The following is a 22005-nucleotide window of genomic DNA, read 5'->3' as shown; positions in this document are numbered from 1 at the left end:
ATCTCCAAAATAACCAAAGTTCAGTACGCTCTCAGGCAGGTAAATAACACGACCAAAAGTAGAAGTGATCAGGTTTATTTCATGACGCGTTTCGACTGCGTCCGCAGCCTTGCTCACATGAAGATAGTGCAACATAGGGCAGCTCGCGACTAAATACAGCGGACACACAACCATGACAGTCATAATAGAAACAGGACTGGAAATGGCCGCCATCTTGCAAAGGTCAACGATAAAAGTATAATGCACATGACAGAATACAAAGTAAACATTCCAAATGGGACGAAAATAAGGAGGCTATGAAGCAACATAACATATGTGCTCAGCGTACACAACAAGCTAATGCATGAGTTACACCATCGTAATGCTCACGAGTTGCCCGGGTAATTGTCAATAAAGTATGTATACAAAAAATTATTGATGAGCCAAAGTTAAATGCTATTATACATCATCTTTGTATCAAAAGACATAATTATCAAGGCTCGCAGCATAAGAAGATCCTATGTGCAATAAACATATTGTTAAACTGAAATATAATCACATAATGTACGTCACAGTTACTCGTTTTCTCAAAGGCAATTGTCAATAAAGTGTATACAAAAATAAGTGCGCCTCGAAGTCGTATATGTATACAAGGACATGATCGTCGAAGCCTGCAACCTATGGGATTGCTGTGTACACAGGACAAAATTGAATCAAAATGAAACCACTCAGTGTTTGTATACAGCCCAGTGTATCGTTTCGTCCCATATGTATCTAATGTGGCGTGAGGACATCTGCAATTCCCTCCCTCAGCGTGCAATAGCTCAGTGTAGAGCAGGTCCGTGTCAGACGGTAATTAGAACATAACGTACCAAAATAATATAGGCATAGTGCTTGTTTCCGAAATACCTCCCTGAATTACCAAACCCCAGTATGTGCAGAGCATGAGAAATGCCAACAGTACTTGTATAGTAGGTCTAAGCATAGTGCCTGTAGACATGTACTGAAAGAACAAACTTCGGTGTTACTGAAGAGTATGTGTCGAAGCATAGTGCTCATGAGGGAACTGAGCCTCTAAAGTGATCAGTCTAGGCTTGGGGCTGGATATAACATAACGGAACTTAGTATACAGAAATCAGAAAAGGTGCACTGAGAGGGAATGTAAGGTCAATGTAGATAAAAGTACAATATCTAGCCCAAAAACCACTTATCCTGTAGTAGAATCGTGCCCATCATAGGAGTCTTCAGTCGCAATGCAGTGCCCAATACTGACGTGATGGTGATAAAGTGACATTGAAGAAAAGGTTAGGTAACCAGTGGAGTGGGTAGGTACCTTCCTTCTCTCCTGTAAAAAATCATGATATGCATGGATTAGAAAACGAAAGTTTGCAGAATTATCAATGCATCAGATTAAAATTGAACAATGAAATTACTTGGGAGTTTAAGTAAAATAGCAGAGATTAGAAGAGAGACTATAAAAACATGGAATGAAAATCACATTATTATGTAGTACAAACTGCAAGTATTCGAGCCCGATAGTCCAAAGTGAAAAGGGTCCACTATGAACTGAAACATCCACATAGATGTAGTAATATTATACTTTCAGTCTTTTTTTAAGTGGATCGACATTTCCTCGTCCTGATTCATACCCCATGGGGCTTTAGTTTGTAGATCAATGATATATCTGGACTCTTTCTGTCTGAGTTTCAATGTTCTATTCCCACCTCTGTGATCTATGAGAACTTGTTCCAGAATGAAATACTTCAGAAGAGAAGAATCTGAGTAATGTCTCTCCTGAAAATGGCGCGCCACAGGATATTTGGGGTCTTTGTTGTTAATCGCCCGCTTATGTTCCAATATCCTTTTCTTATCCATAAGGGTAGTACTGCCTATATAGTATAGGTTACAGGGACATTCGATGACATATATAACAAAAGTAGTGCTACATGTAAGGAATTGGGTTATCTCTCTGCGTTGTTGAATGTGTGTTGTTGAATGGCAATTCTTTCTGTGCACAAATATATGTATAAACACATTTACACGCCTATAAATATATAAATATATAAATAAACATCTATATATAATAAATATTAGGTAAATATTTATAAAATCACCATAAATATTTGAACAAATACTCAAATAAATAACATGCAGTATAAAAATGTTTTTTTTAAAAATCTATCTGCACCTCATCATATATAATTGCGATGAGTCCCAGGCCATATCACTGAATTGAGATAATTGGGATATGGATATATATATATATATCACACACCTTCCTGTACCTCCGAACGGCGAACAAGAAATGCAACGTCCCACACGAGAGCTTGTCAATCACAGGTGATTTATTTTCTTATAACATCGCCTATTGTTCCTCACGACGCGTTTCGGGCATCCAGTGCCCTTGATCACATAATCATATATATGTATATACACACACACACATACCATACTTCTTTCTACTGTAGATGTGTTTCAGTTGTTGTACACGGAATACACATAGTTTCACATCACAGAAGCATCTGAGGTGCAAGCCTAAGTAGAAGCCTCTATTATTCCAAACTCCTGGAGTAAAACCTGACCTCAATCTGATTGGGTGGAAGTTTACAGCACTGAAGTCCGCAGTCAGCCCCAAGGAGTTTGGCAGGTACAGAGACCCGCCCGTATACACGAAGACAGGCTCCTTTGAATGTGAGATTGTTGGACACCGAAGTTTGTGGTCATCTGCTAGAGCCTTCACCACCGCACCAGTGACATAGATAGGCTGCCCAGTGAATCGACCTTTATTATGTAGTTGAAATGGAGGCGACTCTGACAGGTGAGCACACCTCTCTTTGCATCAACGTTTAGTATCTAATACATTTTATCTGTAGTCCCTATTGGCACATTTCTGGTGACCCTGTTGGGTAGCCTGGTATCTTAATCCCAAGACTTTAGTGGTCTGCACTGAGCCACCTGTGGTCTTAGGAAGTCATACCTGTGTGCACACCAAAATTGCCGTACCTCCTCCATACCTCCATACGTGTACAAACTCTGAGATATTGTCCCCTTGCATTGCAGTTAAAGTTGGGACTGTTGTATTTGCTGTTTGTAATATTAACTTTTCTCAAACAAGTTTGAAAACATCTCTAAGTAACCTAAATGATGCAAAGTATTTTGTTTCACCAGGAATATTTTATGATCTTCCATTTTGAATTAGTGTTCATGTCTGATTTTCCTGAACAATACCTGTTTGCAAACTCCAGATAGTGCATCTGTAATTTACTACGTTACTGCTTTTTCTTTTCTGCTTGCAGGTCGTGCTACTTGCATTCTGAGATTTACAGTCATTGGAACTTTATGAAGCTTCGAACTCCATGGACATTAGAACGTTGCATTCATTTTATAGTATGTCTAACCAGGGCCCCTAGTTTAATATTGTATTATTTACAGCTGCAATGATTATGTTCATTGACCTCACTCGAGATTAACCCCTCTCAAAGCGCAATCACTGGGTAATTGTACTATTACTATATGTTGAGTGTTGTACCAGTGTTGTGTTTTTAGTACTTAATATTTGAACGTAACTAATTATTCTGTAAATATATCGGGCCCTAGTTGCAAAAGAGCTGTAAATCTTCACATCCAATGTACTTCTATGTGCAGGTGCAAATTTAGTGTTCAGAATTCACCAATTCCTATTGGAATCAGCATGGAAAGTTGTGGCAGGCGTCTGGACTCCTTTGGAAATGCGTGATTTTAAACTTTTGTTTCCATTTCCTCTTTAACAGCGCATAGGGAATGCCCACACTTGTGCACATAGACATTAAAACTAAAGAAAATCTTTGTCTTTGTGAAAACATTTTTCCTCGTAGAGAAACGCTTTTCTATACACCGCATTAAGTGGGGGTGATGCGTGCTCCTTCCCACCATGGTAGAAGAGTTACTCCAGCCCTGTGCTGGAGTAATGCTCCTACAAATTTTGAATGGGTGAAAACACTTTAACATATTCACTTGTATACCTGGGCATATCTATGGCAGGTGCATTGGCATCTCAGCCCATGAACGCGTTGAGCCAGTGCACCGTAATAAAGCCTTTCAGTTACTACCCAAATGCAGAGCAGGGTGAGCAATTTTCCTAGCTTGCATTGAAGCATATGACACCCTTGCTAAGACACTATTTGTCCTGCTTGTGCAGTTGGCTGCTTATGATTGTGTTGACCATGAACTTGTGCTTAAACGTGCTGGTGCTTATAAATTATTTAAATTGATCTTGTTACTCTTAACCTCAAAATAACCTAAGCTACCATACTAAATCTCTTAGGTCCTCCAATGGATCTTGTTCTGTGCTGAAAGGGACTAGGATACTTAGGGGATGAACAATTTTCATAAAAGGACCTGGAATAAGATATTTGTTAACATTTCATTTATTACTGATGGAATTTCCCAGATAATTCTATTTCTAGGCCAGCTAATTTTAAAACAGACTAATTGGCCACAACAAATAATGAAACAGAATCAGAGAATTTTATCTCAAATTGCATTTGTATCAAATTTCAAACGATTAGCATACAAATCTAATTTTAAGAATTTGAAAAGATTTAATAAGCTATCTTCCTCAGCCAAGGGAGATTTTATCCTAAGGAAGTGAGTTTATAGGAAGTCAATTATCTCTTATACAAACCCTATTGATGAAAGTTCAGTAAATCACCGAATGACCAGTTCCAGTTCATGGACAGGATTGTCTGCACATGTCCGTACTGCAAGGTCAATGTCACAGCTATTTGTCGGAAACCTTCCAGCCGGAAAGATTCCACCACCCAAGCATACCAGCTGGCAGCAAACTTAGTATTTTGTCACAGTTCGTGTTGTTTCTGGGAGTCCAAATCGCTAGTCTCTGTACCGCAAGGTGGGTAGAGGGAAGATGGACAAGATAGGAACCGCCCCTGTTCAGGCAACTATACTCCATCGATTTCAAGTTTACACCCTGTGACATCACCAAATTTGTCGGACCACTCTGTCCCATTGGTCAGTTTCAGTAGGATGAGATGATGTGGTAGGTAAAAGTATACATATCCGGAAGAATTTAGTAATCCATTACTTTGCATTTTCCTTAGGACCACTGTACTTTAGTCATATGATTGGTTGTGACATTTAGGAAGAAGGCGAGTTCATGTATTCATCCTTTGTCAGTCCTCTCCCAAGCATATGCTCTAGGAAGTAACAATTTTGTTGCAAGCTACAAATGTTAAAGGAATTATTGAGTGTATGGAGCACAAGTAGAAACTTTACAAAAGGTTCCCGTAGGCTTCAGACTATTCAGTTCATAAGTTCATACTAGGAAAGTAAAGAAAATTTTGAGGCCTTCATGAGACACAGCTTGTGCACGATGAATTAGTGCTAAAATATGAATCACACATTATTGAAAACAATGCATTAGTTCTTCAGTTAGGCAGATTAATGATTTGCAATTACATCATGTATGTATAAGGTACCCCTAAAAATGTTTTTTAAAACGTCATTATTATTTTGCAAATAATTTGCAAGTCTCTTTGCACAAACTAGATTAATACATCATTCAAGGATTTGAAAAGCACATTTAAAATAAACCTTTACAGAACACAAATTATAATAGCTTCTAATTTTCTCATCAATTTCAGTGCTCACATTACACATTTTTGTGTTATTTACCGTTTTGCTAATACATATTCAGTTTTATTCTTGTATAGAAATTTCTATGTTATCGTTTGTTTGTTACGTTCATCTATACATAAAGACAACCTATATCAATATATTTGTTAAACTTTACATTAGCTTATTAGTGGTTAAGTGTCATCAGAAACTTACGTCTAACATTCTGCATGCTTTTACGATGCAATATCTTAATCAAACTTCATTTGTGTGTTTTTCTTTAACGTAGTAATCTAACACACTTTTGTCATTTTCATAAATTCATGTCACAAATCATTTTTCCAGGGTGAATTCATAGAGATAGATGAAAGATAACGTGAAAAAATTCCTCATAGAGAAACGCCTTACCGTACACCACATTAAATGGGGGTGATGCGTTCTCCTTCCCACCATTGTAGAAGAGATACGCCAGTCCGGTGTTGGAGTAATGCTCCTCCAAATTTTGAATGAGTGAAGACACTTTAACATATTTACTTGTATTCCTGGGCATATCTGCCATTGTATGGCAGGTGCAGTGGCATCTCTACCCATGAACGTATTGAGCCAGTGCACCGTAAAACAGACTTTCAGTTGCTACCCAAATGCAGAGCAGGGTGAGCAATTTTCCTAGCTTGCATTAAAGTATATGACACCCTTGCTAAGATGCTATTTGTCATGCCTGTGCATTTAGCTGCTCATCATAGTGTGGACCACAAACTACTGTTGGGACTTGCATGCAACTGGCGTAGAACAGAGGTACAAACGTACATGGGGCACTGTCACGCTGAATTGAACTATGGTAATTGGCCACACCACTTCATTTTGTAGATTATTGCATGTGGAGTACAAATAACATGCAGCCTGTGGCAGGTATGTTCACACAGTGCCAGCTGCAGTTCAGATGTATGTTGACGACACAAAGCTTTATATCCATACAGAGAACAGCCCAGGGCAGGATTCCAAAATCACTTAGTGCTCAAGGTACATCTACTTCTAGATGAAGGAAAATTGTCTATGCTTAAATGGGTTAAAAACCACAGTCTTGATAACTGGTCATGCATCATGGGCCTCCTTGCTGGTCGACTACCGAGCTGCCTCCCTTTACTAGTGTGGTAAAGAAAACATATATATTTGGTATGAATCTGAACTTTCCTTCAGTAAGCAGATCATAACAGTTATAAAGATCACACATTTATGACTCACACGGTTCAGAAAGGTCCTATTCTTATTGCAAATCAACCAGAACATTAAACTCATAAGAGCACAAGTGGTGCCTTTTCTGGACTATTGTTGTATAGTCTGCATTGACACACCAAAGAAGAGCATAGTGAAACTTCGGGGAGCCTGTCCCCTTGTAGTTAGGGTTTCAAGTAAGAGGGGGTGTGGAGAAAGAAAGGGGAGTGCACAGGTCACAAAATAGAGATTGTTCCATTTTTGGATTAAGGGAGCATATTATATTGGATTTGTACTGTTCAGAAACATAATTTCAGGATTTGCTGATGTCACAATTGTGGGAGACAGGGTGCATGCCTGCTCAAGACAGTTTTTGGATTGATGAACCAGACTGTTCAAAATCGAATTAAAAGGGTTAGAGCATTGAATGTGATATAGCAAAACAGACCCCATGGTGCTGGACCTGGTAGTGGGCTTCTGTGATGCAAGTTCCAGTGAACAAAAGTACACCACCCCTGGACCGCTTTGCTGAGTGAGTGCACCCAACATGGCATCAAACTAAAATTATCACTGTACATGTTGGTTTCTGATGGACATATAACACAGGCACACGGCCAACCCGCAAAGTATTGTGACCATGGAGCACTTACAAAAGAGCAGGAGAGGAACACAAAGGATGTGTAAGTTAACAGAAGTGCTACAAGACACTGATTCACCCGGAGCCTTTTGGCCAGGGTGAGTGTTCCATCAAGGATTAGTCCTATGTATAGGAAACAGATTTCCTAGAATGGGGATTGGGGATAAGCTTTAAAAGAGAGTTTCACCATCTGTTCACTGTTGGTCAAGGAGGCAGGCAGAAGTATTCTGAAACCTTCCCTTTTCTTACATAGACCGGTGTAGTAAATTGTTTAAAGGGGCTCAAGCTGGAAGTGGTGAGATGACTGTTCTTGGAGCAAGTAACGGATTTGTTGATAACCCTTTTTATTTTTCATAAGCAAATATAATCGCTTTTTAGAATTGATTGAAGACACTGGTGTTAAAGTGGTCGGGCTTGGAGGGAGTCATGTGTATACTGATGACCTTCCATTCTGTTCCATAGATTGAATGTCTGATGAAGGCTGCCCACTGGTTGGATGAACTAGAAACAAAAGACTTGCACTTCCAGTGAACATTTCAGGTTTTAGGGTGCTGCAAATGTTATAGTTGATTTAATAAAGTGTCTTAAAAGCTACCGACTCCAAACTTTCATTGGCAACAATGGCCCCATATTCCCTTATAAAATGCCTATCTGTACAATCATTTCCTTTTAGAATATCTGAATCCCTGCATTCAAATGCTGTAAAGAGTTATTGTCCCTTTTGTACCAAAGACCCTTCTGCACAGAGCTATGCTCCCAGAGACGGCGTGGCACTCTGTATAATGCTGGTACCCTGCCTACCTAGTGTCGAAGTTCTGTTTGGTAACAAGTGTCAAAGAACTGAAGCTGTGGAATACCAGAAGTGAACAGTCCTTGTAGCTAAGAACCCTTGTTCTGAGCAACATGCCTGTCTATAGGCTGAGGTAATATGCGATTCTTTGTGTATCTACATGCTGAGTGTAATACTGGACCTAGGTACACAGCATCCAGCTTGAATATATATCTAATCCAGAGTATGTCTCCATTGGCCTATGTTGATCCGTTGCCTTATCTAGAGACAAATCATTTCCACAAAAGACCATCACTGCAAATTCTTTCTTATATGTCAGACCATGGCAGACCTGTTCGACCTACACCTGCTGCATTTCCCTATAGACAGCACTAAGGCCCCCAAAATAACTAAGTGGGAATAGTTATTTTGTTCCGTCCTTTCTGAACTTGTACATTTGGTGGTCTATGTAACTCTTTTCAGTTGTCCTGGGGAAAGTTTGAGATTAATGTGGATTATAGAGCAGTAATTTTGTCAAGAACTTGCCACCATTCCCTAGAGAAAACAGTGCTTTCCACAGTGTTCCACATAAATGGTTGGCCCCGTTTCATAACACTGAACTTGAGAAACTCATTTGCTGCATTTACCCTTTTTTGTTTATGACGGTTTGTTAAGAAAATTAGCAACTTTTCTCCTTATCGTAAATATCATAAATCGTTTATTATTGCAACTGGATTTCTTTTTTGCGTTGTTTAACAATGACCATTTCCTCTCCAAAATCCTCTCGAAAATAGATCTCTTATCTATGTATGTATGTACATGGTATTTCTATAGCTCAATCCTAGCCAAAAGGGAGTGAAGCACTGAACATAGACAGAGACAAGCAGGATGAACATAACATCAACGAGTAATAGGAGAGAAAGCTGGGTTGTAGATGGTTAATACATTGTCATGTAGTGTTCTTTAAATAGGTGAGTCGTCAACGCTAAACTATCCAAAGGTAGGCAGGAACACTTTAAAAGTGGTATTTGGTTCGCTACAGTAAGGTCTTTTACAGGGGTGGTTTCTTTCTTAGCAAGGCAATAGATCAACATAGACCATCTGAGACACACTCTGATCGGATCTGACTAGATCTTACTGGTCTGGATTTGCAGAGCTAGTATCAAAAGGGTAGCGATTGTAGCTTTTAAACTTCGATATCATTTAACTATATTCAGACTGGTTGCTGTGCACCTGAGCCCAGATGCACTCTTAGAAAGCGGATACACAAGGACGCTCATACTCCCCAGCATAAAGACAAGAATATGGCTCTGAACCGGAGTTCTTAGCAACAAGGATTGTTCGCTACTTGTATTCCATATTTTCAGTAGAGCTCAGTGCAGAAGGGAGTATGGTATAAAACGGATAAATGTTTCTCACAGCATTTGGATCAAGGGAATCAGGAACTCTAAAACGATTGAGGGCACAGATCGTCATTTTATAAGGGAGCATGTGGCCATATGTCTATGAAAGTTGCGAGTCATCAGCATTTAATTCACTTTATTAAATCAAATGTAAATGTGGCAGCATGCCAAATCCTGAAATATTCAGTGGATGTGCAAATGTCTTTCTAGTTTATCCTACTAGTGGTTAGCCTGCATTAGTAATCCTCTCTATGAAATAGAATGGAAGTTCACCAAAATATGTCCGCCTCCCTCCAAACCCACTTCTTGAACACCCCCTTCTTCAATCCATTCTAAAATTCTGTTACACTTGCCTATAAAAGAGAAACAAATGTTATCAGCATTGCTGCCTTGCTCATGGAACAGTTTCCTTACCACATCTAGGCTCTTTCGCCTGACTTGCTAAACGGGTTTCTTAAAACAACTCACCTTTTTAATTGTAGGTTGTGAAGTATTGCTTTTAGATTTCCTACTGTGCACAAAACGTTTCAGGGTAATAGCTTTCAAGGAACCTTACCTCTTCAACGCAAATATACTGACGGCCGCAGTTGCAGATCCAGGAATCCTGCTTCTGCATAAACATTTTGTGCTCCAGTTTAGAAGCAGAACTGACTGGTATTAAGATTGGAGCAATGATAAGATGAAGGGATCTGTATCCAAAATGGAAGCATGGTAAACACACATCGGGGTGGAGTAAACTGGATTTTAGGGTACACACTTTGAAAGTGGGATTGAGATCCTTTATTTCATAATATGAGAAGAATAATGTGGGGCCCAGCTACCTGCCTCATCGGAATCATGAGATCTTGGAGAACACCGCAGATCTGTTTACTGTCACCCAGATATTTTGACTGCTGAATTCTCTGGATGAAAATCTGGGCCATAATGAGGAATTAACGGGGAACCAGATACGGAATTACAGATTCCTCTAGTAATTCCTTATTTTATATTGGGCTGTCAGTGCCTAGTTGGTAATGGGCTGGATTCCACCCCTCCATCCCATTCCCTCTTGTCATCACTAGTACGTCCGGTATCAGTAACAGAGACCTGGGGAAATACCTGCTCATTTCCTGGGCAAAAATGTTATAAAGTCCTGATTTTTCTCTTAGCACCATGTTGGATGTTCCAAACTCTTGCAGGGCAAGGATAGAAAAAGTCACAGTGGAAGTGGCAGCAGGAGGATAGCCAGTGCAAAAAGGTACCTGGATAGGGAGAAGGAGAAAATAACTTTACTAATGTGATTGACTTGTACCAGTGAAGACGCATTGCTCAACCTAAATTCAGCATGCACAGCCTGCCTGAAAGCCAGCAGCTCATTGGATGTGCACTCATCAGTGTTTTTTTTGCAGCTCAATCTACATTATTTGATTCTATTCCACTAGGGTATTTAATTAGTTCTCTTTTGCTTTTATTTCCCCTTTCAATTCCAGTTCTGTGATCTGAAGGAGCATCATTTTAATTCTTGCCCATGCTACTCCATCTTGGGGTAAATTAGGCTAATTCATTATTGTTTTGACGATAATTGTATCTGCCCTTGAGGTTCTCCTCTATACCTTATGGCACATGCTAAAAATATTTGGTTTAAATGAGGAATGTGTTCATTATGGCTGTCCCTATGAACAATCACCATGAACAGCAAATGAGGAAGATAAAAAAGAGAGCCTTCTTAGTTTACTGATGTCCATTCCTGACATAATGTTCAATTTCTAGGAAGTGAACAGAAATGCAACTTAGAAATTATCGTCCAATGAAAGCTCTTTAAGGTTCTTGCTACTTTGGACATGTCCTCTGCACATGGGGTATTGTTTTTACCTCTATTAACCGTGGATAACTATTATTTTTATTATTGAAACACTTTTATCCAAAGCACTATAAATGACATGCAGGCCAAATACAATGCACATAATGCAATTAAAGTCCTAAGAGTAGAACAACTTAATTCCGAGTGTAAATGTCGTATTTTCATTTTATCCTTTGCTCCATTTATAGGCCAATACAACTCAGCCATTAAGACCATCAGAGGGCAGGCTCTGTTCCAAACATGGCAGTGGCCATCTACAGCAGATTTTTCCAGCCAGCAGATCAGTGATTCGTGCCCAAAGCGCCTTCCACTGACATCCTTCAGTGCTGGCCTAGAAATATGTCTATTCCTTCCCTTATGATGGCAGGAGTTCAAGACTTTCACCCAGTGCATGCAGGTTGTGGACCACAGTCCGAGAACCTTGAGTATGGTTTTGCTCCTGTGCTAATCTCCTCCTCTCTTTGTCTCTCCAATCCACGGAGGTAAAAAACTGGAATTCACTCTGGGGGGGGGGGGGGGGCAATGTCATAGCAGTAATGGGTGCTGGTCTATAGAGAGATGCATGTCCCTTTAACTGTTCTCTGCTGCTTCTGCGAGCTTTACTCCAGGGGCCTCATGGGCTGGATGAAAGCACCCCCAAGACTCAGTTGTGTCCTTTCTTACTGGACATTGCATTACCCCACATTTATCCTGGAGAGTTCAGTTTGCAAGCTTGAAAAGCACTATAAGAACACAAGCTACACCATTTCTTTTTATTAGTATTTTTTTGGTTAGTTGTTGAGCGCAAACCTATCTTCATGAAGCAGCAGTGCAGTGTACGTTTCATAAGCAGTATATTGTTGAAGGAGATAAACAAGTATTGCAACAGTTGCCATGTATTAGACTAAATGTCCTAGGTGATGTAAGTGATGTGCTCGATAAGTTCATTTGAGCAGAGAGAAAAGAAGGTGGGAGAAGGTAATGGAAGGCAGGAACAAAGATCCATAAAGGTGACTAAGGCCATGCATGCATATGAGAGAGTTGAAATGTGCAGGCTTTACTTACAGTGACAGAGTTGCTCCTTAAAGAAATTCTTCTTTAGTTTTGTTGTGGTGTGTGCAGGATAGCAGGAGCAAGTCTGGTGTTGAGCTGATTGAGGTGCCACAATCTTGGGCCATAAGCGGAGCTAAACTAGTAGGCAAGTCATCTTAAGTTATTGCCAGGGTGGTACTACAGGCTGGCTTATAGGGCAAAAAGAGCCCGTCTTTGTAGTGTGTGCTAACCTCCTGCAGGGTGGGACAAAGCGCAAGGCTTGTTTGTATAACTCGCACCCACCAGGGTTGCCCCTTGGTGGCATGCTTCATCATAGAGCTCCTCCCGTCCACTATGGCTTTTCTTCAGGACCAATGAACGAACTCCCCGATTCCACTCCTGATGATCCGATAACATAATTGACGCAAAGTGACTTCACACACTCTGCATGCTTCTAAATATATTTATCACCTACTTGGTGTTAATTTCTGTCAACCTGCAATATATAAGGATAAAGTAGCCTGCTATAGGTTATGGCAGATATGAAGGTAACAGTGTGCTTCAACCAGCCAGATAGGTGAAGCGCACTGTGCAAAATAGCTCTCAAAACACCTCAAAGTGAATACAAATCCATGTAGGCTTAGAAGGGGATGCTTAATGAGGTGTTTAGGTGAACACATCTTTTAGGAATATTGATAATCCCTGTGATTTGAACCCACTTTGCAAACAACATGCTTAACAATATAAAAAGGAAGCCACTACATACATAAATAAAGCAAAGGTTTTGTTCCATAGGTCCTCTGGTGGCAAAGTAAGCCTGTAGTCACAGTCTGTGAGTATATAAGCATATCAGGGCAATCAAAATTGAGCACATAAAGAAATTGTCCTGCCATGTGGACAAACATCAGCTATGCCATACTCACTGAATCAAGGTGCCCCCTGAGCTGAATAACCTAAGGAACTACACTGTGGGCTGAATGTTACCTTCCTTTGTCACGTGGTTCTTTTGTTATATAATGGGGGCTGAAAAGCGAGTGCGAGGGCTATGTGTACTTGCTTCTGTGTTGCAGATCGGCGCCACAACTAGTCCGCGTCATCTGAAGCAAAATGGCAGCTCCCGATGGAACAGTTTTTTGGTTCCCATCAGGTTGACACGGGCTGCAGTTGAGGAAGCACATAGGTAGCATCTACTCATCCAGGCAGGGGTGGGGTGTGGGATTAGGGGGGTCGGTATGTGCCTGCTGTCATTAGCGTGTTTGAATGGCTGAAAAGGAAGAACTAATACATTTGGAAAGTGAAAATAAGAATAAAAATAAACAAGCATTGGCATAGCCAATAGGTCTCGCTTTTGGGACCTTCTAAGTATTTAGTTATGCAGCACAATATCCTTGGTGCAACCACATCAATTGTTGCATGGCTAAACACTTATAAGGTCCCAAAGGCGAGACCTATTGGCTATGCCAATGCTTGTTGTGGTTGTGTGTGTGTGGTTGTGTGTGTGGTTGTGTGGTTTTGTGTGGGTGTGGGTGTGGTTGGGTGTGGTTGTGTGTGGGTGTGTGTGTGGTGGTGTGGTTGTGGGTGCGGTTGTGGGTGTGGTTGTGGGTGCGGGTGCGTGTGTGGTTGTGGGTGCGGGTGCATGTGTGGTTGTGTGTGTGTGGGTGGTTGTGTGTGGGTGGTTGTGTGGTTGGGTGCGGTTGTGTGGTTGGGTGTGGTTGTGTGGTTGTGTGGTTGTGTGGTTGGGTGTGGTTGTGTGTGGGTGGTTGTGTGTGTGTGTGCTGGTGTGGTTGTGGGTGCGGTTGTGAGTGTGGGTGTGTGTGGTTGTGTGTGTGTGGTTGTGTGTGGTTGTATGTGTGGTTGTGTGGTTGTGGGTGTGGTTGTGTGGGAGTGGTTGTGTGTGTGTGTGTGGTTGTGTGTGTTGTGTGGGTGGTTGTGTGTGTGTGTGTGGTTGTGGGTGGTTGTGTGTGTGTGGTTGTGTGGTTGTGTGTGTGTGGTTGTGGTTCTTTCACAGTAACATTTCCTTAATGTTCTTTAAGTCACAAAACAGTAATACTAAAAGCATCTCAAAATAAAGGAACACAAACATGGAGTTTGTGGAAAGAGAAAGCACATTGTAAGTCAAACGGGCGCAGCAAAGCACTAACACAACATGATGTTTGATGTTCTTTGAACAAGAACATCAAAGGGGCGCCGCGAAAGTGATCGCGGGTGAAAGTGAAAGTGATCGCGGGCGCTTAATGAGCATGACGAGGTTTGCCAGTCTCTGCTACTAAGCGCGCGCCCGCGCACATGCACTGTAGCTCTAGGCTGGCCATGGTAGCATTTTTTGGAGCCCTCACAAAAAGTCTCGCCAGACCAGCGCATGCTGGGTCAGGCGAGACCTAAAAACAACAAAATCAATCTGATAAATTTTGCAGAGATTTTCATACGAAGGATAAACAAAAAGGATAAATAAAAGGTTAGAAAAGGTTGAGGAGGGCAGGCTGGGAGCCTCTATAGTTTGAACCAGGAGGACACTACGTATTGTCGCAAAAGAACTCGCTAAAAGTCTCTAATAGGAGGATGTAAAAACGTACAGGGGGCTTCGGCAATATAAGGATGTAATATATCGTGGATTGGCCCCACAGGGTGTTAAGACCCACATTATGGGAATTGAGTCTGAAAACTCATCTTTGCTCTCTCTCAAAGAGTCCTGTTTCGCAGTTGATGATCTTGTGTATGTGTTTGAGAACCACCCACTGGTATTCTGTAACCGTATGTTACTTCTCAGTTAAATGGGTAGACATCTTAGTTGTTGCTCGGCTGCACCTCCGGTTGCTACTGTATTCTCCTATTCTGGTTTTTACCTTCCGGGTTTTCATCCTGATGTAAAATAGGTTCGAATGGCAGGTAATCATGCTCACTACCCTTCGTGTATTGCAAATATCTCAGTTCCCATGTGTAGTTGTTGAAAGTACCTTTTTTGGTAATCTTCGTTAGGTGGCACACATTACATCCACCGAAAGGATAGTGGCCACCTACTTGTGACAGTGTCCCCTGGGTTTGTCTGGTGTCTGTGGTTGTTTTTGGGGGGTATGTGTGCACGAGGGAGTCCCTAAGACCTTTGCCTTGCCTACTGGCCACTCTTCAGGATCCGCCATTGCTTATTAGTGATCCTATTGACTCTGTCGGATGCTATATTGAATGCTGTAATACACATTGGCTTAGCTTCCTTTTTCTTCTGTGGCATATGGTCAAATAAGGCATCCCTGTTGTTGCTGCAGGCCATTGCCATTGTCTTTTCTTCTATTCTGGGTGGGTACTTTATCTTAGTTGTTAAATTCTCTGCTTGTGCCTTATAATCTTGTATAGCATCTGAGCAGTTTCTTCTCAACCTCAAAAATTGGCCAATGGCAATGTTCTCCCTCTGATGTTGTGGATGAAAACTGTCCTGGAGTAGAAGGCAGTTCTTGACCCTCGGTTTCTTGTGTGTGGTTGTTTTTAGGTTGCCCTGATCTACTATTATGTTGAGGTCAAGAAACACCAGTTCTTTATTGCTTATGGTATGTTTGGACTTGAGGAATTTGTTTCATGTGTTCAACCAACTCATGAAATTTCTTGCTGTCACCACATTGCTTACCCATATGACCAGGACATCGTCATTGTACCTCTTCCAGAGTTTTATTTGGTTCAAGAAGGAATTCTAGGGGCTCACTTGTTTATGGGTTTATATGTGGTGCACATAGAGGCAGCGATACTGGGCACAAAAGTGCTTCCTATGCTGGTTCCGTGCTCTGTAGAAAGAGGGTCCCCTCAAATTCGAAAAAATGCATTGTCACTGCCCATTTGCAGTATCCCATAACTACATTCCTGGGTGTGTGGTAATCCCAGTCCACTGCAAAGAGGACCTTGATTATATCTAGTGTCTCTAGTTGGGGAAGGCTTGTGTAAAGGCTTTCATTGTCCAGACCCACGAAGAGGTGGAAGTCTGGGTCGAAATCAATTATGCGCAGGAGGCGTAACACATCTTTGGTGTCCTTTAAATCTGTGGTAGTATTTGGAACTATTGGTTTTAGAAATGCATCCGCACATCTAGACAAAGATTCCAAAATTGAATTGATCCCTGATGGGTCATCCGGGGGGATTGACCAGGTCTTTGCGGATCTTGGGATGGTGTAGAAGCCGGGTGTGGTGGGTGATTTGTTAGTTAAGAAATCATCTTCCTTTCGTGATATCCATTCATTTGCTAAGGCTTGTTCTGCCATGTACTAATTTCTTTTTGAGAAAATAGGTGGGGTCTGTTTGTAATCACTCATAGTTCCTCTCATACATGAGAAGATGGGCATATTATTTGCGGTATGCCTCAGTTGATTGGATGACTGTGGCTTCCCACTTCTTCTGGCATAATCATTATATTTCTGTTGTGAGCTAGCTTCTTAATGGCTATACTCTGTTCCCTGGTTGTGATGAGAAATATATAAGGCTATGGTTGATTTCCCCCCTGTCCTTTAGCACCGCCTTTTCAAAGGTTTGTATTTCTACTGGGACTGCAGAGGGGGTGTGGAGGTGGATTTTATCCTGAGTCCTGTGTCACCATGTGTCTCATCATCCTGGGATTTGCCTAAATAAAAGACGCTTGATTTGATCTTTCTAATAAACTCATTGATCTTGCAATGCAGTTTTAAATTGTCAAGGGTTGCAGTGGGTACAAAACCTAGATCTTTCTCCAGCACCCTCACCTGGGGTTCTGTAAGTGAAATTTTCAACTAGGCTGGGCGGTTGCTTTGACCTGGTTGTGTCTCTCTCATCATGCTCATGGTTGTCACCCCTGTTTGTTCCGTTTGGGGGAGGCATTGCACCTGATTCTTCCTATTTCCTTTGCCCCTTGTGCAGCCCTGGCCTACCCATTAAAAAGAACGTCTTTGGTTATGTCGGTACATCGGGAAAGGGCCACCAGGTGGATTCCATTGTTCAAAGCTTGATAGATGTATCTGGGGTGGGGTGGGGTGGTAATGGACCATAGTAGTATGGTACTGGGTGCATTGGTGGGCGATTATAATTCCCAGGTAGTAGCACACACTGTTCCATAGTGGAACGGAAGGAATCCTTTGATGAAGCATGTCAACCAGGGGCAACCCTGGTGAGTTAGGGTTACATAAAAAAGCCTTGCTCTTTTTCCACCCAGCAGGAGGTTAGCACACACTGCAAAGACAGGCTCTCTTTTCTGGAGATATATGCAACTAGGAGGACGAGCCCCTATGGGATACTCCTCTTATCTCTCCCTTCTTTTGAAATGGCTTATAGGGTACCCGGTGAGCTGGTATGGTGTGTAGGCTGTTTTTTTGACTGTTTGTGGGCCTCTTTTATGGTCTGCTGAACCAATTTTTACTGTTTATTTCCCTGATATTTTCATAAATAAATGCTTGCAGCATGCTCACATCCATAGAGTCTTTCATACCTTGCAAAACACTTCAACAGAATGTCTTTCCCAATTAAAAACGACCTCAGTTTGTAAACATGTGCCACTTTTGTAGTTGTCTAACTCACTAATGGTACAAAAGGGGGTGGTGATGGACGGATCATCAGAACCAATCAAACACTCACACCCAGTCAACAGATCTGGGTTTGATCCATTACTGTTCTTTAGCCCACTCTGCCACCCCAGTTCAGACATGGCCATATGCAAATCAGTCTGACCCTGTGCCTCATGGGAACAGTCCAGCCCGAACTGCCAAGCCATGCCTTCCCTGGACCAGAAACAAGCATCGTAGGACCGGTTTCTGGCATTTCAGCCGTCTTCAGCCAGGCTTGCTTCAATCCAGTGGCAAAGTGAGCAAGGGACTCACGTCTGAGCATACCCTGCCAACTTATGGCGAACAAAGCGGTACAAAAGGGGGTGGTGATAGACGGAGCATCAGAACCAATCAAACACTCACACCTAGTCAACAGATCTGGGTTTGATCCATCACCGTTCTTTAGCCCACTCTGCCACCCCAGTTCAGACATGGCCATATGCAAATCAGTCTGACCCTGTGCCTCATGGGAACAGTCCAGCCCGAACTGCCAAGCCATGCCTTCCCTGGACCGGAAACAAGCATCCTAGGACCGGTTTCTGGCATTTCAGCCATCATCAGCCAGGCTTGCTTGAATCCAGTGGCAAAGTGAGCAAGGGACTCACGTCTGAGCATACCCTGCCAACTTATGGCGAACAAAGCGGTACAAAAGGGGGTGGTGATGGACGGAGCATCAGAACCAATCAAACACTCACACCCAGTCAACAGATCTGGGTTTGATCCATCACCGTTCTTTAGCCCACTCTGCCACCCCAGTTCAGACATGGCCATATGCAAATCAGTCTGACCCTGTGCCTATTTTCTGTTCCAGTGCTCCTGATGCACTAATGTTGTTTTCCCTTTTGAACTAAGGCAATCAAAGCATATGTTATCATAAAACCAATAACTGGATTTAAATTACCAATACCTAAGGCTAAGCAGAAATTTCACAGTATGTGAATTAAAAGTGCATGTTTTGATTAGTCGGTTATACCGAGAGGTGTCAGTCCTTTCCTGAAGTCTGATTCTCCGTGTCTATGGTAGAATACATTAGCTAATAGCACAAAAAGCACTGAGTTCTTGTTAAATTGAATTTAATTTGTTCTAATTGGTATTTTTCAAATTTTTGCTCACGTTTGCATATGTTAATATACTTTTGTTTTTAAAGGTATCTCGACAATTTCTGGTGATGCTGAAGCTGGGACATCACTGCTCCGATCAGGGTGAGAATGAACCTGTCGCAAGATGATACTAGGGCGCCTCGACAGAACAGTTTGCCATCTCTACACGATGTGCATTCCATCAATGCTGCAGAGTTGATGGCACGGATTGAATCGTATGAAGGAAGAGAAAAGAAAGTCGTTTCTGATGTCAGAAGAACATTCTGCTTATTTGTGACCTTCGACTTGCTGTTCATAGCCTTGCTTTGGATCATAGAGTTGAATGTAAGGTTTGGTTACAGTTGTATTTTGTGTTGACTGACTTATTGGTTTCATTCTAATAGAGCTGCTGTATTGATCTCTCAATCTGTATAATTAAATGAGATTAATAAAATTTGACTGAATGTGAGATATAACCGTGCTGTGTATGTCGTGCACAGATAGCTTAGTATTGGACATCGAATCTGAAATCCAGTTATTCGCTGCTATAGCTTAAGGCTTTCTATCCTGGCACTGAACACTTAGATTGTGTTCCAGAATAAGACCAGGCAAGACTTGGGAGTAAATTGGAGAAAATGAGTGAGGCGCTGGTAACTAAAGCAGGAGTGGGGCAAACAGTCTGTGAAGATGTCTCTTCGCCAATTTTCGCTTGCATTTCTCAGCTCTTCAGAGATCCGAGTGAATTGTTGGAAGGCAGTTTGGCGATTTCACTCTTTATTAGATTATTTTGTATTTTGCCGATACTGCAGACCTTCGGCAAATAACATTGGCAATCCATTTGATCAAAAAGGCGCGAACTATTGGCTTTGCAAATGCTTGTTCCAGTTGCAGTGAAAGTGATCCAGGCCTGGCAGGGAAAGGGCCCACCTGGTCGTGGAAAAGAGTGGTAGGATTCTGGATATAGGTTTTGTGGGAGAGGTTTATGGTTCTAGATGTGATGTATTTCTTTCTTAATGTTTTGGGGGAGTTGAATGAGGAAGGTAAAGGCGTGAGGGTGAGAAAGCCTGAGAAGGTGGGAGCAGGGTAAGGAAGGGCATTTTTTGTTTGGATCTATGATTGACTCCTCTTCCCTTACAAAACTCTTTATTGAATTTACCTGTGAATGAGGGGATTCGCATGCACTGGAAACGTCACGACAATAAGTCTGCAGATAGATATCTATAAATAATGGAGGGTGCTCTATGTCTTTTCCACTCTTGTCTATGATTTCACTTATATTGCCTCTGTAGAAAACAAGGCCTTTATTGATAATTAACAATTTACCATTTTATATATTATATATGGGTCTCACAAGTGTCAATATTAACAACACTTTTTCAAAATGTGTTATGTACAACTGTTATGTTGCAGTACAGCAAGGAAAAACCCTCTTTACCGAGCTATTATTACTAAAATTAGCAGTAAAAGAGCAGAGTTTCTTGAATAAAAAATACGTTTGTCTGAACAAAAGACATGAAATTAGGAGGGACATATTCAGTTCTGATTACCAGAGGAACACTGTAGCATTTGAAATGAAAAAACGATTTTAAACTGTAAATTAAAGAAAAATGTACATCAGAAATATTGTCCTAAGAGGAGAAATTATAAATTATTTATAATAGTTAACAAAACAAACGCTGCATTTCATAGCTATTTAAATTTACAAAAAGTTTACTCTTCTTTTATTTATATCACAATATAAATGAGTGTTGTGTTGAGATTGACCATGTGTGAAACCAATACATACAACTGTAGAGGGTTAGCTGCAAACAAGGGTGTTGTTTGCCATCTTGGGGTTTTTGAGGGACCTCACAGAAAATGTGCATTTCTTGAATGCCGTTCAGTAAAAATATCTCTATATTTTAGAGAACTAAAAGTTAATGTGGTATTTTTACTTCCCATATTTGAAAATGCACAATTCTTGTGGGAACAACGCATAGGATAAGACCACGAGGTATAACAGTAAAGTTTGTCTTCTCTAGCCTTTGAAGATATTTCAGCAACACTTTGATCATTTGTTTGACTAAACTAAAACAAATAGTTTAGCGTGCCTTATCTATTTTTCGTTGTATTATTTGCATAGCAGTGATATCCAGCCCATTTTCAACTTATGCGACAGTCCCTGTGTTTATCTCCCGCTGATTTCTTTCTTCTTCAAGCCCATTGGAGGTGTTCTTTATGTTTTTTTGCTTCACCAGTCAGGCCTGAGGCGCTGCTGGGCTGAGGGTCTACACAAAAACTATCTCCACCTTTAGTTAAAGGTGGCTGCAGCCTTTTCAACAAGCTGTGCGTAGACTGGTTCCCAACTTACTGTATTACAGGGTCAAATGCCTTTTGCCTCTTTTCGTGGAAGAGGTGTTGGGGAAAAGTCCATCTTTTCCTGTTGTGCGCCTAGTTAACTGAATAGCGGACTTATTTCATATTGGAAGAGTTTGTGACTTCTAAACAGCCTCCCGCTCCAATACTCTACCCATGAAAACACGTCAAGGTCTTGGCAGACACCAGTTTCCATGTTTGATTTAAGATCTATCCGTAGTTAAAGTAAGCAAAACCTGTTCAAGTGACATGAATGTCAAATGCCCAAAGTAGAACATAGACGTAGCAATGATAAGCAGGCACGGCTGTGGTGTTTACGTGTCAAGCTAAGAGGTTTGACCAGCCTACCTCTGATAATAAATATGTTAAATGTAAAGTGTGCCATGGAGCCCAGAAGACCCAGATGCATACTTTTTTTAATTGAAGCATGAAGGTCGTATTAACCTACATGTTTCTGTAATACTAATGGACACAATCGCTATATACTGCAAGTGTTAGAGCAACTTTCTATTGACAAAGTTGACAATATGTTTAAGCAGGATATTCAAATATCACAGGCTA

At 41.2% G+C, this 22005-nt stretch overlaps 1 protein-coding gene across 3 annotated transcripts in view; it reads left to right on the top strand.

The window, feature by feature from the left end:
• The window catches only part of STARD3NL (STARD3 N-terminal like), a 183978-nt gene that overhangs the window by 30494 nt on the left and 131479 nt on the right, over positions 1–22005 (top strand). The window contains exons 2-3 of one of the 3 annotated variants that reach the window (XM_085607456.1): positions 3276–3366; positions 19158–19434. In XM_085607456.1, the coding sequence (XP_085463582.1) occupies positions 19219–19434 (216 nt within the window). In that variant the 5' untranslated portion in view covers positions 3276–3366; positions 19158–19218. Of the gene's footprint in view, positions 1–3275; positions 3474–19157; positions 19435–22005 lie in introns of all 3 variants that reach the window. The other 2 variants (XM_085607457.1, XM_085607453.1) reach the window with 2 other exon arrangements.

The sequence above is a fragment of the Triturus cristatus genome, chromosome 5_2 (genome assembly GCF_964204655.1).
Source record: "Triturus cristatus chromosome 5_2, aTriCri1.1, whole genome shotgun sequence".
Classification (NCBI taxonomy): Eukaryota; Metazoa; Chordata; class Amphibia; order Caudata; family Salamandridae; genus Triturus; species Triturus cristatus.
This window is presented reverse-complemented; position numbering and strand designations above follow the sequence as displayed.